This window comes from Phyllobates terribilis, unplaced genomic scaffold, assembly GCF_046119375.1.
Source record: "Phyllobates terribilis strain yellow unplaced genomic scaffold, ASM4611937v1 Scaffold_117__1_contigs__length_5270597, whole genome shotgun sequence".
Lineage (NCBI taxonomy): Eukaryota > Metazoa > Chordata > Amphibia > Anura > Dendrobatidae > Phyllobates > Phyllobates terribilis.
The window spans coordinates 1,317,701-1,335,450 of record NW_027362877.1 but is presented as its reverse complement, the minus strand read 5'-3'; the positions used below and the strand labels follow the sequence as shown (position 1 = coordinate 1,335,450).

At 42.3% G+C, this 17,750-nt stretch overlaps 2 protein-coding genes across 2 annotated transcripts; both read right to left on the bottom strand.

Moving 5' to 3' along the window:
* Nucleotides 1-5,431: 5,431 nt before the first annotated feature.
* On the bottom strand, nt 5,432-8,117 carry LOC141201501 (uncharacterized). The gene is made up of 2 exons (XM_073663508.1): nt 8,036-8,117; nt 5,432-6,300 (listed from the first exon to the last, which is right to left on the bottom strand). Exons 1-2 carry the CDS (start codon nt 8,115-8,117, stop codon nt 5,432-5,434), a joined length of 951 nt encoding a protein of 316 aa, XP_073519609.1.
* Nucleotides 8,118-13,065: 4,948 nt separating this feature from the next.
* LOC141201525 (uncharacterized) lies at nt 13,066-15,211 on the bottom strand. Its single transcript, XM_073663528.1, has one exon. It carries the CDS (start codon nt 15,198-15,200, stop codon nt 13,122-13,124), a length of 2,079 nt encoding a protein of 692 aa, XP_073519629.1. The 5' UTR covers nt 15,201-15,211; the 3' UTR covers nt 13,066-13,121.
* Between the last annotated feature and the right edge of the window lie 2,539 nt (nt 15,212-17,750).

Below are 17,750 nucleotides of genomic sequence, written 5' to 3'. Positions count from 1 at the left end.
TTCATTGAAAGGATTTACAAGAGAGAAAAAGAAGGAAATTTACTCGTGACACTGAAGACTATCTTTCTAATAAAGTTTATAGATGGCGAGAGCAAACTTCCAATAGGATTAGAAATCCCAGACAATGTTTTAGGAATGATTTTTATTCATCTAATTCTAGCAACGAGTTCTCAGGATCCTGGAGGAATCCACGTCCTTTTTCCGTGAGAACAAAGCGGCCGAACATCACAAGAAGAGGAGGAGAGCAGGTCGCCATCACCGACACAGCTACACCTGCGATGCAAACAAGATCTCAGGTAGAGAGGAGTCCCTTGTTATAAACATTTCATCAAAAACTTTTTTGCAATTCAGATGCAAGTATTGCAGAAAGGACTTTCATTTGTTGTTATGTCCAAACTTAATACATTTCAACTTGATTTGGACATTAAGTTTCTCCGTGATGTCAGATTAAAACTTATTTTTCAAATGTGATTACACCTGCGCGCACTTTACCTGTATTACAGGTGAAATGCTTTACTGCATCTGAACTGGGATTAAGACAAAGAAGCTTTTTCTCTCCACCCAAAATTCACGTATGCAGATAGACAAAGTGGTCCTTATCCAAGAATGAATTTGGGTTTTAGAGAGAGACAAGCATTGACTTCTTTAAGGCATGACGATTCGATCGAAATTAAACCGGCAGCCAAGGGTGGTTCAGTGGTGGTAATGGATCGTTACAAATATAAAAAAAAGAAATCCTGCGACAATTGTCAGATCAGACGACCTATGTACCACTGAGCCATGATCCCTTGCCCAAAATTCAGAGGAAAATTTCCAACATGATTGATAAATATAAAAACCTGGGTATTATTGATGATAAATTAGCGGATTTTTTGGTGAAGACGGATCCCCTTACACCTGTATTTTATACACTGCCAAAGGTGCATACAACCTTAATTGATCCTCCGGGCAAGGCCAATTGTGACATCAACTAACTCGGTATTATCCTCGTTATCAATCATGTTGGTAGGATCCTCCTCACACTTTTAATATAAAAAAAACAAAAGCATTTCTTCTGGATACTAAAGATTTTTTTGAAAAAAATTAAAATGATTGATGATAGTGGAGATGATACTATATTAGTTACCATTGATGGAGCTAATTTATACCCTTCTAGAGAACATCACAAGGGACTTGAGGCGATCCATTGGATTTTGAATTGAAATGAATTTACACACTTCCAAATTGATTGCATTATCGGTTTTTTGACTCTAGCCCTCAATGAGAACTATTTTCTCTTTCAGGACACTTTCTATTGTCAACGGAGGGGTTTGGCGATGGGTGCTAATGTGGCCCCCCCATATGCAAATGCATATATGGCATTCTTTGAAGAACGATTTATATACAAACATACTTTATTTTCAAACACACGTGAAAACGTGGGAGATATATTGACGATGTCATTTGCATATGGGAGGGGCCACACTAGAGGCAATGCAAGATTTTGAAAAATATCTGAATAATATTTGGGATGAATTAAATTTTACCACGACAAACGATTTGGGAAGAATAATTTTTTTTTTTGATACATCAATTATTAAAAATGATAATAGTCTGGATACAGATTTATATATATAAAAAAAAAATACAGACAAAAATAGTGTTTTATACTTTGAAAGTGCGCACTCTTATTCTCTTTAGAGGGCTATCCCTAAATCACAGTTACAAAGGATACGCAGAATTGTGTCCAAACCATCTCTTTGTGAACAGAGACTTACTGAAATGCGACATGATTTTATGGCGAGAGGTTATCCACGCCACCTGTTAGAGAAAGTTAAAGAGGATTCTCTGTCTAATAAAAGATCTAGAAGTGCATTATCACACAGGATACCTTTTGTCAGGGATTATCATCCAATCAATTTAAAAGTTGATCATATTGTTATAAAACATCGGCATATCTGACATCATGCGTATCCTCAGATATCACAGTTTGAGAATCTCTCATTGATTTGTAACAAAAAGTTGACTAATATTAAAGATAAATTAGTGCGTGCGGACCTAGGTAGTGAAAAGAGAGAATCTAAACAAACCTTTATTTCTAGTAGGAAAAAACGGTACATATCCATGTTTGGGATGTTTCCAATGTAATAATGTTGCTAAAGGAGAATTTTTTTTTTTTATGACTCTCAAACTGGACAACCACGAAAAAGAAAAGTTTTTTTTACTTGCCTCTCCAATAACGTGATTTATATGATAAAATGTCCCTGTGGTTTAGCTTATAGTGGAGAAACCACGCAATCAGTTGGTACAAAGATTAATAAGCACAAATCCACAATAAGGTGCGGAGATATTACCTTTATTGGTATTGCCATTACCTCTTCCAGCACATTTTCAGGGAAAAAAAACACACATACTATCGCACAATTAAAATACCAAGAGCTGGAACAGGTGATAATTCCTAGAATTCCTAGGAGGGGTGGTAATATAAAGACAATACTCCTCCGAAGTGAGGCATATTGGATACATAAGGTAAAAACGTTATCCCTGAATGTATTAATAAAGGTTATGAAATGAGTTGCAATATATGAAATTTTATCTTTTATTTTTATCTTAAATTTGTTTGTGATTAAAAAATATACCGTATTTTTTCGGACTATAAGACGCACTTTTTTCCTCCAAAATTTTGGAGGAAAGTGGGGGTGTCTTATAGTCCGAACTGTGCCCCGTACTATATAACTATGGCTGTGGGTGGTGAGGGGTGTGGGGGGAGCGGCGGCGGGGCACAAGAGGCAGGAGCCGCCTGCTGCAGCCTACACTGTGCCCGCTGCTAAAGAAAATGAATATTCACTGCTCCACATGCCCATGGGCGTGGAGAACAATGATTAATTTTCCTCAAAAACGCGCACACTGTAGCCGCAGTGCGGCTCCTGCTGCCGCTGTTCGGTTTATGTTCCCGCTATTAAAGACCATGAATATTCACTACAATCCACTCCCATGGGTTGTAGTGAATATTCATGGTCTTTAATAGTGGGCACAAAGACCACCGTCCGCAGCAGGAGCTGTGCTGCAGGTACCGTGTGAGTTAATGGTCACTGCTCCACACACACACAGTTCTGGCGCAGGGAGTGTCGACAGCAGAGTGGGACGTAGGGCTGGAGGAGAGAGGAGGTGATTATAATTGTTTATTTTTGTGTGTGCAGCGTGATGGGGATCAGGGGATGGCCTTGTATACTAGGATGAGGGGTGCCATGCATACCAGGATGAGGGGTGCCATGCATACCAGGATGAGGGGTGCCATGCATACCAAGAAGAGGGATGAGGGGTACCATGCATACCAAGATGAGGGGTGCCATGCATACCAGGATGAGGGGTGCCATGCATACCAGGATGAGGGGTGTTATGCATACCAGGAAGAGGGATGAGGGGTGCCATGCATACCAAGATGAGGGGAACCATGCCTACCAGGATGAGGGGAGCCATGCCTACCAAGATGAGGGGTGCCTAGCATATCAGGATGGGGATCAAGGGGTGCCATGTATACCAGGATAGGAGATTGGGGTGCCATGTATACAAAGATGGGGGATTTGGGTGCCATGCAGACCAGGATGGGGATGAGGGGTGCCATGCATATCAGGATGGTGATGAGGGCCACGTATAAGAGGAAGGAGGGGGCCATACAGACCAGGATGGGTAATATTAACAGAATTGGGGGACATTACCCCTATAACAGTGTCAGCAGCAGACCCCCTCCCCCTTAACAGGGCATCATGACCACATTTTTTGCCTACATTTTTTTTCTATTTTCTTCCTCTAAAACCTAGGTGCATCTTATAGTCCGAAAAATACGGTATTTCTTTGTTTTAGACAACATTGTTGCACTGATTTAATATTGATGAATCACTACTTGATGTAATTTCAATGATGATACTCGACACAGTCCAAGTGGAAGTTATTTTCATTTCAGTAAAAAATTTTCATAATATGATTCATCAATATAGCTTTGATTAATTATATTTAATGCAATAATGTCTACGTAGCCGTGAATAATATAATAATTCAAAAAATACATAAAATAAAAAATAAATTATGTTATACGGGATTCATGCATGAAGAATTATATCGGGTAGGCGTTTTTTTGTTTTACATCTGATGTCACTTCTGAGGTGTAATCCTTTATAAACTAGTGATTGTATGATGACTGCATTGCTGAAAAAAGCCTGGGACGGGCTGAAATGTCCACTGGAATTGGCAATGAAATAAAAGATGCATTAGCTTTAGTGAAATAAAGCCGTTAAGTTTCCTTCAGCATATTATTTGCTGAGAAGGGTTAAGTCACCACTTGTAAAATGTATGTCTTTATAAGAACAACCATAGAGCGGGCGGGAGGTTGTTCTCCATATCTCCACCTGAAGGTGCGGTCTGGGGTCTAAATACAAGGTCTGCTGAGGCATTACTTGTTCAGTAAGTCTGGGGAGGCAAACTCCAGACATGTTTGTGTTGAGCTGACCTGAACCTTGTGGAGTAGCTAGACTCTGAGCAGGTGGACCCCTGCTAACACAAGGACTGTGTTTTGCGTGACCACATTTCTTAAGCCGTTCCTAGTAATTAGAGACAAGAAAAAGGGTCTTAATTACCATGGTGAAATTTCTCAAAGATCAGTCAGCATTCTGGAGTTTAATAAGGGTACCAGATTCAGAGGCTGGATCAAATCACACCATTGTTCGTGGTCGGTCGTACTGTCACTTCTGCAACTCATGAGACTGCCATTGCTGCGTGAACTCTGATCTTGGCACTGACGTTCCTCCATATCACGTGGGGAAGGAGAGCCAGAGCAAACCCACTCTTTAGGCAGTCAGGCGTGATTTTAAAAGAGGGACCAGCCACAGCAACTCCCGCACACCCTTGTGCATGCCTTCTCCAGACCCCCTGGAAGTGAAATCCAAAACTTCAGGTCAGAAGTCTCCGGCATGCTCTTCATCAGGGCTCACCAATCCCAGGGCGTCCTGCACATGCGCAAGCCTGGGACATTGTTGGGGCCAGCAGGCATCCAAAAGGACTTCGGTGCTCGCATCTGCATGAGCCCTCAAGTGACCAGCGGTGGCGCTTCCAGGACCCGACACCGGCACTATATACAAGGAGCCTTTCTTCCAGGCAAGGCCTGGGTAAGTTTCTCCTTTAACTTTCCTCTCCTGATCCTTCAGCTTCAGGTTCCCTCATGGACAGGACACAAAAATGATGCGGGGTAGAGGTGCAGCCCTCTTATTCAGTACGCTTCCTGTCCTTATTGGGTGAATTCCCTCTCTCGTGTGGCGCTGGTCATGGGGGAAAGGACAATTTTAGAAATTGTTCTGGTATTCAGTGAGATATTAATGACAATCTTATTTATCAAAGGAAGTGTACTCATTATTCTGAGCAATTTTATTAAAAATTTTAAAACACACAGTGTACATGATTACAGTTTCTTTCCTGTATGACTTCCCTCATGTCTAACAAGATACAATTTATTTACAAAAGATTTCCCACATAGTGAACAAGAATACGGCTTCTCCCCAGTGTGAATTCTCTGATGTATAATAAATCTTGATTTAGCTGGAAAGCATTTCCCACATTCTGAACATGAATACGGCTTCTCTCCTGTGTGAAATGTTTGATGTCTAATAAGACTCCCTTTATATCCAAAGCATTTCCCACATTCTGAACATGAATATGGCTTCTCTCCTGTGTGAGTTTTCTGATGTCTAATAAGAGTCCTTTTATCATTAAAGCATTTCCCACATACTGAACATGAAAATGTTTTTTCTCCTGTGTGAATTCTCTGATGTATAATGAATCTTGATTTATCTGTAAAGCATTTCCCACATTCTGAACATGAATACGGCTTCTTACCAGTGTGACTTCTCTTGTGCAACACAAGACTTAATTTACCTGTGAAGGCCTTCCCACATTCCGAACATGAATATGGCTTCTCTCCTGTGTGACTTCTCTGATGTATAACAAGTTTTGTTTTATATGTAAAGCATTTCCCACATTCTGAACAGGAGTACGGCTTTTCTCCTTTGTGTTTTCTTTGTGTCTGAGCTGAGCTTTTAGTAAATTGCTTGTCACACTGAAGTCTTGTATCCACTGTGTCACCTGGAATAGTGGTAACAATGTGAGATTGCTCAGGAGATGATTCCTCATGATCAGGAGGATTATAAGAAGGTGAAGTGCTGTGAAGTCCAGGAGGTGCAGGAAGGGTAATGAGGTTTTCTCCATTAGAGTGCTTCCTGATATCTTCTTTTTTACAATTTAGTGATAAACCTTTATTCTCACAAGGATTTCCTATAAGAATGAAAGATAGATTTGTGTTGTTAAAAAAATCACATCCAAAGAGATTTACACATTTATTTTCTGGATCTCACAATGAAGACCCTCGTCAGTCAAAGTACCGGTAATAAGGAGGACAACTACATGCCATAACATTAACACAATGACGGGTAAAGTGAATAACACTTATAATCTGGTGACATTGGCACAAGTCAGGGGTGGCAGAGATTAGACGGCAAATAGACAGTTCTTAAAGGGAACCTGTCATCAGGATTTACCCCCTTAATGTACCACCAGTGCCATTTCACTCTCTCAAGCTTCCTATCTCGCCCTTAGTGAAGAAAAGTGTCCACACAATTAAAAATTGATTTTAATCTTTCATTACTGCATGCAAATGAGATTGACTAATCACAAAGGTGGGCCTCCTAAAGGTGGCCGCCGTAATCATGTCCACAGTATGCCTAAGGACTAGTGTTGAGCGAGTATGTTCTATTAACCCTTTCGGCGAGTATGCTCGGGCCGAGCTCCCAGTATTTATAGCTGCTCGGTGATATGGTTGAATCACTCCCGTGTGCATGATTTGCGACTGTTTGACAGCTTTATTACATGTGAGGAATATCTATTTCTTACACATTCCTCACATGTAATAAAAGTGTCAAACAGCTGCAAATCATGCACACGGGAGCGATCTAACCTTATCACCGAGCAGCTGTAAATACTCGGAGCTCGGTCCGACCATACTCGGACAGAACATACTCGCTCAACCCCAGTAAGGACATGATACGAATCCTTAGAAGAATAAAATAGCACCGAAGTCATATTACAGGGTTAAATCCTAATTACTGGACCCAGGGGAGTCCTTCTCCCAATGTCTGAGAAGAAAAATCTACAGAGGTAGAAAGTGGAACGATTCCAGTATGTGAGCAACCTGTAGTGGAAATGGGCCTCCGTGTCCCCTCTGGAGCCTCGTTATTCCATTAACCACCCTACACCACGGAGCCTCTTATCCTCTGGAGCCTCCCTACACCACGGATCCTCCTTATCCCCTGGAGCCTCCCTACACCACGGATCCTCATCATCCCCTGGAGCCTCCCTACACCACGGATCCTCCTTATCCCCTGGAGCCTCCCTACACCACGGATCCTCCTTATCCCCTGGAGCCTCCCTACATTACTTGGTCTATATGCAGCTGAACCTACTGCACATGTGATACATCCGCCCCTGCCCAAAACACTAAATATATGTCCTTAAAAATTATGTTTAAAGGGAAACTGTCCGTTCCCTGTGCCCCCAGAACCCGCAGCAGCTGTGTCTGCAGATATAAACTCTCCGCCTAACATCTCTATTACATTAAACACACAAACAGATCTTTAGAAAAAGTATTGTATTTCTAAAGTTTATGATATGTAAATGAGGCCTTTGACTTGTCGATGAGGCGTTCGTGACCCCAGAGTAATCGCCCCAACTTAGCATGTCATCACGGCTTTGGGGGCTTGAGAACATGACAAACCTACCGCATGCGCGCGGCTTCTCCTCCTCACTGCATTGAGCCTCTGACGCCGGGTGTACGCGTCCCATTACTGAGATAGGAGAGGACGGTCACTACTGGTCAGAGTCCATGTAGATGGGAGGAGCTCGGCCTCTAGCCCCCCCTCCTCTCCCCTCCCCCTACACAGAATCTTATCAGGAGCGGCCGTCACCTCCGATCTCAGTGATGGAACAATGTTTCCTAACTGAATAGAGATTTTACCCCGGAACCGAGAATCCTGAGACGGAAGAAGAAATACGCAGATTTCTGTGGAGACTCCGGGGAGAAAGTCTCCAATTTCCATCTCGTCTATTCTTACAATTCATGAAGTTTATTCCTCTTATTCTTGTGTAATAAAGACTGATCAGGACGTTGTGTATATTATATGGGAACAATGAGGAATACTGTCACCATGTAACAATACATCGCTTATGGTTTATGGCCGCCAGGATTTGGTAACACAAAAATGTCTGAAAAGAAACAAAGTATTTATTGTAGAAAAGTCCTAAAAGAAAATGAAATAAATATATTGTTATTGGCTTGGATTAGTTGTATTACCGCAGTTACAGAGACCCTCCACCCCGGGACTGAACTCTACACATTTTCCTGTACAGTCCCCTATGGGGTCCTCTGCCCTCCGCTGCCCCCTCAGCTCAGATCGGTGGTCCCTTCCCCCGGCTTCCAGGACGGCCAGTGCAGTGGTATGGGGAGTGCAGTAATACGTCTACACCACCCTCCCCTGCCTTTCCTGTGCTGTGACCTATGGGGCAGCGCCACATCCTATTAATCTCCCAGCAGTCTGCGGGGCATCACCAGTTACAGATGTATTCTGCACCTGGTTTCATTGCTCCTGTTGGTCTTTGGTAACCTTGTCTGGCTTTCATAATACCCCGGGATGACTTAGGCCTCCATCTACAGGACCATTGTTACTCGGCTTCCTGATTCTGACCTCGTCCCGCTTCTTGATTGTTTAGCACCTGCCATCTTTGGGTCCGATCTGACATGTCGACCTTCTTCTGCCAGCTCGCTCTACCAGCCAGCACTACTATGTGGAGCAGCCCCGGTGTCTGTGCTGTAAGTCCAGATCACTGTACAGTGGTAAAAAGATGGAAGCCGGGAAACCTCTGGGACCGGCTGTATGGAGACTGTGTGTAAGTGCCTTATTATTAGGAACTGCCAGGTTTCCTCCATCGGTTCACCGTTACAGGAGGCAAATGGAGGACACAAGGAAGGGAGTCTATATATGATAACCGTATAGTCGCTTCTCAGTCTCAGGGTGGACGGTCGTTTTATCACTCAACTTGTGCAGCTCATGAAGAGAGAAAAATTCTAAAAAATAACAGCAGAATAAAGATGATAAAGTAACAAGATGAGAAATACAACTCATCCCCCACAAAAAAGCTCCTCATACAGCGAGGTCAGTAATGAGAAATAAACCATCAAGAATGGAGAAAACAATCCAACAGAGGCCGGACAGACATCTGTCTGAGATGGTGAGTCCTGCATTGAGCAGGGGGCTGGATACGGGGACCCTGGAGGTGGTCCCCTCCAACCAGAACATTCTAGGATTGTAAGTTGTTTGGTCATTTTATCTGTAAATCATTTCCCCCATTATCGGCCTTACAGATACATTATTTCTTTATTGATTTTTAATTATTTTTTTTTTTTACTTTCTCGTCCTCTCATTTCCGGAGTCATAATGTTATTGGTCACTAAGCTGCGCAGTTCTTCTGCTATTCACCCTATAAATGTAAGGAAATACTGACAACTGGGCGTTACCATTGTTCCCCTACATTGTCCAATCAGCGCTGAGTGTCAGAAGTGTGGGGACACATGTATGGAGAACGGTGACACCCGGTTATCATGTCATTCATAAATGTCGGAGGAACGGCCGGGAATCTGAGCAGCAGTTTCTTTATTTGGTAACAATTCTTGTCGGAAAAAGAATTTCATCCAATTTATTGGTAAAAAAAAAAAACTTAAAACTTTCGGAACCTGGATGAGGACGTCTTCTTACCTTCTTTTGGTAATTTATGTATTTTACTGTTGGAAAGAGAATTATTTATTCACGTTAGAGGCTCAGATGGGGGGACGATTCCTAGACGACATCTTGTTTGTCTGTAGAGACCGAGAGTGAAGATTCTTCTAAAGGGACGTTCCCAAAATCACAATGTGCTCTTATAATAAAGTACACCCTGGTTATTGTGAATATAACCCCTGTATAACATCTGGCCTGTCCTGCACATATCACCCCCTGAGTATGCCCCCCAGGATCTATATACCCAGCAGTTGAAATTGTAACCAATACATACCGAGGAGCCACATGTTATACACTGGGGGGTGGGACAGGCTGGATGTTATACACCGGGGGGACACCAGGGCCTGAAGGAGAAGCCAGACTGCAGTGATTAATGCAGGTGGCCCAATACTATTCTCCATATAGTGAATCTCTCCATATTACAAGATTCACCATAAATGAGACGCTGACAGGGGATATAATCCGTGCATGGTGAAGGGCGCCCCCTCTCGGCAGTATTTAGTCTCCATGTTTATACGTTGATTGAACCAGGTCTCAAAAACCAACATGATTGTCAGATAATGACAACTCTAGATGCGGCCATCGCAGCTGTTTGTAGATACGAGCTCCTAATCCCTTTTATGCTGAAGCAATTCTCCACCCGGCACAGAGGACTAAACATCTGTCATGTACGGTCACCTACCTGGTGTCCTCCGCTTGCCTCCGACTGAGACCGGTGTTCGGGTCCTCCTACATCCAAGATGGCCTCCATAGTGGCAGAGGGACGACAGCAGTATGTCTGACCCACACCTCCATAGCATGGCACTTACTGACTAACCGTAGGGCTCTTCATGCCACCGGGCGGCCGGCCTGGATGAGGAGGGACCAGAACGCTGGCCTCAGTGTAGGAGGCAGTGGGAGGCAAACAGAGGCAACAGGTAGGACGACTCTACATGTGACATGTGTCGTCACTCGTCAGCACCAGGCAGAGGCTGCTACATCCCCGAGATCCATAGGACGGGGAGATTCATAACCTGGAGCACAAGCTCAGTCATTTATATGGCAGCACGGACTTGTGTAAGGAAAATATGGACTTAAAGGATGGAAGGAATATTATAGAAGGTGAAGAAAAACGAATATGTGCTTCATAAATCATTAAGAAGAGGTGTGAAGGCGGCCCCGGTATTCATCGGTGCACAGCCGAACTCTACAGGAGCAGCCGCGCCATCACCGGACGCTTCTGCTGTGATGTGGACAGCGGATAAAGCTTCACTGCACCGGAGACTCCACACGATATCACACACCGGTCATCATCATCATCACACGCCGGTCATTATTACACACCTGTGAAAACATGTACCGGAATCTTCTCCTTCCTGTCACTCACACACGGCTGATCCCTCCTCGTCATCGCTTCTTCTTCTGTCTCGTCCTTCACTTTATTCTTAGTCGGATCTTCCTCCTGATATATCAGATGTAACAATCAGCGCAATACAAGAAACCACCAAAATCTGTGACATCTATGACCTCGATCAGAAATGTCCCCCCATATACAGATCCGGTACAGGGCTCAGCACCGTCTACCTGATGACTCTCCGGGATGTTGTGATTCTCCTCTGGACAGTCCTGGGGATACAGAGGACAGGGACATCTCTCTGGTGGATTTCTCCTCCTGAATCCATATGTAGGAAACACACAGTGATGGAATAGATTGTGTCATGTGTGACAAAGTCACTGGTAAAGTGATAGAGGGAAGATACGTTTCACGGAGGCTATTAGCTTCTGTGAATTGAAACCATGAAATTTGCTCCAACATGTTATTTGCTTAAAGAGGTTAAACTTCCATGTTAAAAGGGAGTGTTTTTTGTGAATGATCATTGTGAAGGGTGGGAGGTCATTCACCATATCTCCATCTCAGAGTGTGGTCTTTGGTTTAAATACAAGTCCTACTGAGGCATTCAGTGTTCAGTGTCTGGAGAAGCTAGCTCCAGAGAGGATCTTGTTTGTTTTTCCTGAACCAAGTGGAGTTGCTGAACTCTCAGCAGGTGGATCCCTGCTATCACAAAGACTGTGCTTTTGTGTTACCATTTTGCTTTGTTTTCCTGTTTTGGCCAAAGGGCCGTGATTTCTTTTATGGACTCAGTGTTGGTTTATGCTGCATTTTAATAAACCAACCAGAAGTTTTTAAAGAAACAGTGTACCTGTGTCTACCTCCGTGTGAGCGATCTACCACGTTATGATGAAATCATGGGAGTAGTAGTAGGTGACCACAGGACATGACAGTCACCCTTCCTCACCCTGCTGATCGGCCCATATTGCTGTCGCCTCTTGTGCTCCATGTATAACTGCAACCTTAATATCAATCAGATCTTCACCCTAAAAAGAACAATGTAACATGAGCTCAAATCCCATCACGTCATGGTCAGATGTTGTGGGGACTCTCCTAAATCCCATGCACAAAAAAGCCACCCTACAATCTGCCAGGACACATGTGGAAATATATGAAGACTCCTGGGACTTTATACTCTGGAGTGATGAGACCAAGATAAAGGTTTTTTTTTGGAACTGATGGCTTCAAATCTGTATAACATTGAAGAGGTGAGGAATACAATGAGAATGCATGGTGTCTACAGTGAGACCTGGTGGTGGCTGTGTCCTTATGTGCGGCTGCATGAGGGGCTACATTTCATTGATGGTATCTTGAATTCACAGATGTTCTGCTCTGTAGTGACAGAAAAGATGCTGCCATCACTCTGTTCCCTTGGTAGGCCACTGTTACATTTCTGAAGAACAGGGTGACAGTGATTCAGTGGCCAAGTGTCTCCTGATCTGAACCCAACCAAACACCTATGGGGGATTCTGAAGAGACAAGTTGTCATCGCTCCATCCAGCATCCAGGCTCTAAGAGCTCGTTATTGAAAAAGAGATAAAAGATAGATATAGTATTGTCACTAACTTTTTCATTCCAGGCCTAGAAAACTTGGTGCCGTCCTTTAAAATTATGGAGGCCATACAAAATGATAGATGTAGTAGCGTTTGATGTGGGGTGTACTCATTTTTGCATCAACTAATTTGAGTAAAACTGAAGATTTTGTAATGATAGTTATATTATTACCCTTACTTTCATGTTTTGATTACAAAAAAATGTTCTATGAAACTTAGTGTTGGCTAAATTGTAGAAATTGATCTTGTGTTCAGTGAGCTATTAAACAAAATCTTACTCATCAAAGGGGGTGTACTCATTTATTCTGAACAATATTTATTAAACTTTATAAAACACAGTGAACATAATTACACTTTCTTTCCCGTATGACTTCTCTCATGTTTTATAAGGTGTGATTTTTGTATAAAAGATTTCCCACATTCTGAACATGAATATGGCTTCTCTCCTGTGTGACTTCTCTCATGCTGCACAAGATAAGGTTTTTTTGTAAAGCATTTCTCACAGAATGAACATGAATACGGCTTCTCTCCTGTGTGAATTCTTTGATGTGTAACAAGCTCTGGTTTATTTGCGAAGCATCTTCCACATGCTAAACATGAATAAAGTTTTTCTCCTGTGTGAATTCTTTGATGCATAACAAGCTCTGATTTATATATAAAACATTTCCCACATTCTGAACAAGAAAATAGCGTTTCTCCTGTATGAATTCTCTTATGAGCAGAAAGATTTGATTTACGCATAAAAGATTTCCCACATTCTGAACATGAATATGGCTCCTCTCCTGTGTGAATTTTCTGATGTGTAATAAGATTCCCTTTATTTGTAAAGCATTTCCCACATTCTGAACATGAATACGGCTTTTCTCCTGTGTGAATCCTCTGATGTTTAACAAGATCTGATTTATAACTAAAACACTTCCCACATTCTGAACATGAATATGGCTTCTTTCCAGTATGAATGTTCTGATGTCTACTAAGATGCCATTTAGCTGTGAAGGTCTTCCCACATAGTGAACACAAAAATGGTTTTTCTCCTGTGTGAATTCTCTGATGTGTTATAAGACTCCCTTTATTTGTGAAGGACTTCTCACATTCCGAACATGAAAATGTTTTTTCTCCTGTGTGATTTCTCTGATGTGTAAAAAGATTCCCTTTATTTGTGAAGGACTTCTCACATAGTGAACATGAAAATGTTTTTTCTCCTGTGTGATTTCTCTGATGTGTAATAAGATTCCATTTATTTGTAAAGCATTTCCCACATTCTGAACATGAATATGGCTTCTCTCCTGTGTGAAGTCGCTGATGTGGAATAAGACTCCTTTTATCTGTAAAGGATTTCCCACATTCTGTACATGAATATGGCTTCTCTCCTGTGTGAATTTTCTGATGTGTAATAAGACTCCCTTTAAATGTAAAGCATTTCCCACATTCTGAACAGGAAAATGGCTTCTCTCCTGTGTGAATTTTCTGATGTGTAATAAGACTCCCTTTAAATGTAAAGCATTTCCCACATTCTGAACATGAAAATGGCTTTTCTCCTGTGTGAATTCTCTGATGTGTAACAAGCTGTGATTTATCTGGAAAGCACCTTCCACATTGTAAACATGAAAAAGGTTTTTCCCCTGTGTGAATTCTTTGATGTTTAACAAGGTCTGATTTACTTCTACAACATTTCCCACATTCTGAACATGAATATGGCTTCTCTCCTGTGTGAATTCTCTGATGTATAATAAGATCCCCTTTACCTGTGAAGGACTTTCCACATTCTGAACATGAAAACGGCTTTTCTCCTGTGTGAATTCTCTGATGTTTAACAAGTTGTGATTTCTCTGTAAAGCACCTTCCACATTGTAAACATGAATACGGCTTTTCCCCTGTGTGAATTCTTTGATGTTTAACAAGGTCTGATTTATTTTTACAACATTTCCCACATTCCGAACATGAAAATGGCTTCTCTCCTGTATGAATTCTCTGATGTGTAATAAGATTCCCTTTATGTTTGAAGGACTTCCAACATTCCGAACATGAAAAAGGTTTTTCTCCTGTGTGAATTCTTTGATGTTTAACAAGCTCTGATTTACTTCCAAAACATTTCCCACATTCCGAACATGAAAATGGCTTCTCTCCTGTGTGAATTCTCTCATGTATAACAAATTGTGATTTATATGTAAAGAATTTCCCACATTCTGAACAGGAGTATGGCTTTTTTCCTTTGTGTTTTCTGTGTGTTAAAAAATCTGAGCTTTTTGTAAATTGCTTGTCACACTGAAATCTTGAATCCACTTTGCCCCCTGGACTTTTGGTAACAATGTGAGATTGCTCAGGAGATGATTCCTCATGATTAGGAGGATTATAAGAAAGTGAAGTGCTGTGAAGTCCAGGAGGTCCATGAAGGGTGATGAGGTTTCCTCTATTAGAGTGCTTCATGATATCTTCTTTTTTACAATTTAGTGATGAACCGTTATTCTCACAAGGATTTCCTATAAGGATGAAAGATAAATTAGATGAGAGTTTTTTCTTCAACACAAAAGAGATTTCTGAATGTATTTTCTGGATCTCACAATGAAGACCCTCGTCAGTGAAAGTACCGGTAATAAGGAGGACAACTACATGCCATAACATTAACACAATGACGGGTAAAGTGAATGACACTTATAAACTGGTGACATTGGCACAAGTCAGGGGTGGCAGAGATTAGACAGCAAATAGTTCTTTAAGTGGTAATTACTGATGACAGGTTCCCTTAATGTACCTCCAGTGCCATTTCACTCTTTCAAGCTTCGTATCTTGGCCTTAGTATAGAAAAGTGTCCAAGCAGTTAAAGAAGTTGTCCACTACTATTAAAAATGCCCCCAATGTAATTAACCCGTTGAGAGAAGATTTTTTCTAATTACCTAGCTTTGTCTTTATTGGCTGTGAGCGGCGCTATCGCTGGCCACTCACCGGCATCACGTGACCCCCGGCTGCAGCCGGCTCTTGCTTCCCCTGATGTCACGTCAAGTGAGGCGTGACTCGGTGATGCGATCCCCGCGGTGGACACCGGGCTGTGGGTGGGGTTTCCCCGCGCGTCACACCCAGCATCCACCGCGCACTTTCCCAATGAATACAAGGTAATTGTGATTCACAAAATGCTATACAATTGAACAGTGAAGAAAAAAAAAATTACATTTTTCCACTATAATATTTTAGCCCCAGATTTTACATTTTCACAAGGGAAAATGAGTAAAAATGACCACATAATTTGTTATACAATTTCTGCTGAACGGGGCAATACCCCATAAGTGTCTGTACTGTACTGCTTAGCCACATGGCGAGACTCGGGAGGGACGGAGCGCTATTTGACTCTTGGAGAACAAACTTTAGTAGTACAGCTTGCAGACTCCATATACAGAGACCCTAAGTGGCAAAAGAGCAGAATCCCCCCTCAAGTGACACCAGTTTGGAAATTACACCCTATGGAAATGTATCTACAGGTGTAGTGATGAATTTGACTCCATGGGTGCTTTCCAGAAACGAGCAGTAATGGATGTTGTGAAGTGAAAATGCAAATATTCCATTATAGTGATCAGTACATTGTAGTGTCCGGTACACTGCAGTGCCCTTACGTTGTAGAGCCCAGTACATGATTCCCAGCTAGTGCTTTCTGGAGAAATAAATTGGCTCTCCCCGCTACAGTAATGCCAAACATGTGGATGCTAACTGCACACTGTGGGGCCCAGGAGGAGGGGGCATTTGGATTTGGGAGCGCAGATGTCACTGGATTTCTTTAAGTGGGAGCCAAGTCACTTTTCCAGAGCCTTTGTGCTACCAGTAATATGGACACCCCCTATATTACTGTTTACAGATGATGAACCTGAGTGGGGACTTGTTTTTTGTGGGTTGAGTAGAAGCTCTTGGTGGCATTTTGGGGTACAGAACATTTTGGATCATATTTATCCTGTGCTGTACGCTGAACACTTACAGTGGGTACGGGAAGTATTCAGACCCCTTTAAATTTTTCACTCTTTGTTTCATTGCAGCCATTTGGTAAATTCTAAAAAGTTCATTTATTTTTCTCATTAAAGTACACTCTGCACCCCATCTTGACTGACAAAAAGCAGAAATGCAGACAATTTTGCAACTTTATTAAAAAAGAAAAACTGAAATATCACATGGGCATAAGTATTCAGACCCTTTGCTCAGACACTCATATTTAAGTCACATGCTGTCCATTTCCTTGTGATCCTCCTTGAGATGGTTCTACTCCTTCATTGGAGTCCAGCTGTGTCTAATGAAACTCATAGGACTTGATTTGGAAAGGCACACACCTGTCTATATAAGACGTCACCGCTCACAGTGCATGTCAGACCAAATGAGAATCATCAGCTCAAAGGAACTGCCCAAGGAGCTCAGAGACAGAATTGTGGCAAGGCACAGATCTGGCCAAGGTCACAAAAGAATTTCTGCATTACTCAAGGTTCCTAAGAGCACAGTAGCCTTCATAATCCTTAAAATGGAAGAAGTTTGGGACCACCAGAAGTCTTCCTAGACCTGGCAGTCCAGCCAAACTGAGCAATCGTGGGAGAAGAGCCTTGGTAGGAGAGGTAAAGAAAAACCCCAAGATCACTGTGGCTGAGCTCCAGCGATTCAGTAGGCAGATGGGAGAAAGCTCACAAAAGTCAACGATCACTGCAGCCCTCCACCAGTCGGGCCTTTATGGCAGAGTGGCCAGATGGAAGCCTCTCCTCAGTGCAAGACATACGAAAGCCAGCATAGAGTTTGCTCAAAAACACATGAAGGACTCACAGACTATGAGAAATAAGATTCTCTGGTCTGATGAGAAGAAGATAGAACTTTTTGGTGATAATTCTAAGCGGTATGTGTGGAGAAAACCAGGCACTGCTCCTGACATGCCCAATACAATCCCCTACAGTGAAACATGGTGGTGGCAGCATCATGCTATGGGGGTATTTTTCAGCTGCAGGGACAGGATGACTG

Coding starts and splice junctions, on each gene's coding strand:
- LOC141201501 (XM_073663508.1), bottom strand. CDS start 8,117: ATGGAAATTGGAGACTTTCTCCCCGGAGTCTCCACAGAAATCTGCGTA. Junction 6,301..8,035: donor TCAGGATTCTCGGTTCCGGG/GTAAAATCTCTA, acceptor TCATTCTTATAG/GAAATCCTTGTGAGAATAAA.
- LOC141201525 (XM_073663528.1), bottom strand. CDS start 15,200: ATGAAGCACTCTAATAGAGGAAACCTCATCACCCTTCATGGACCTCCT.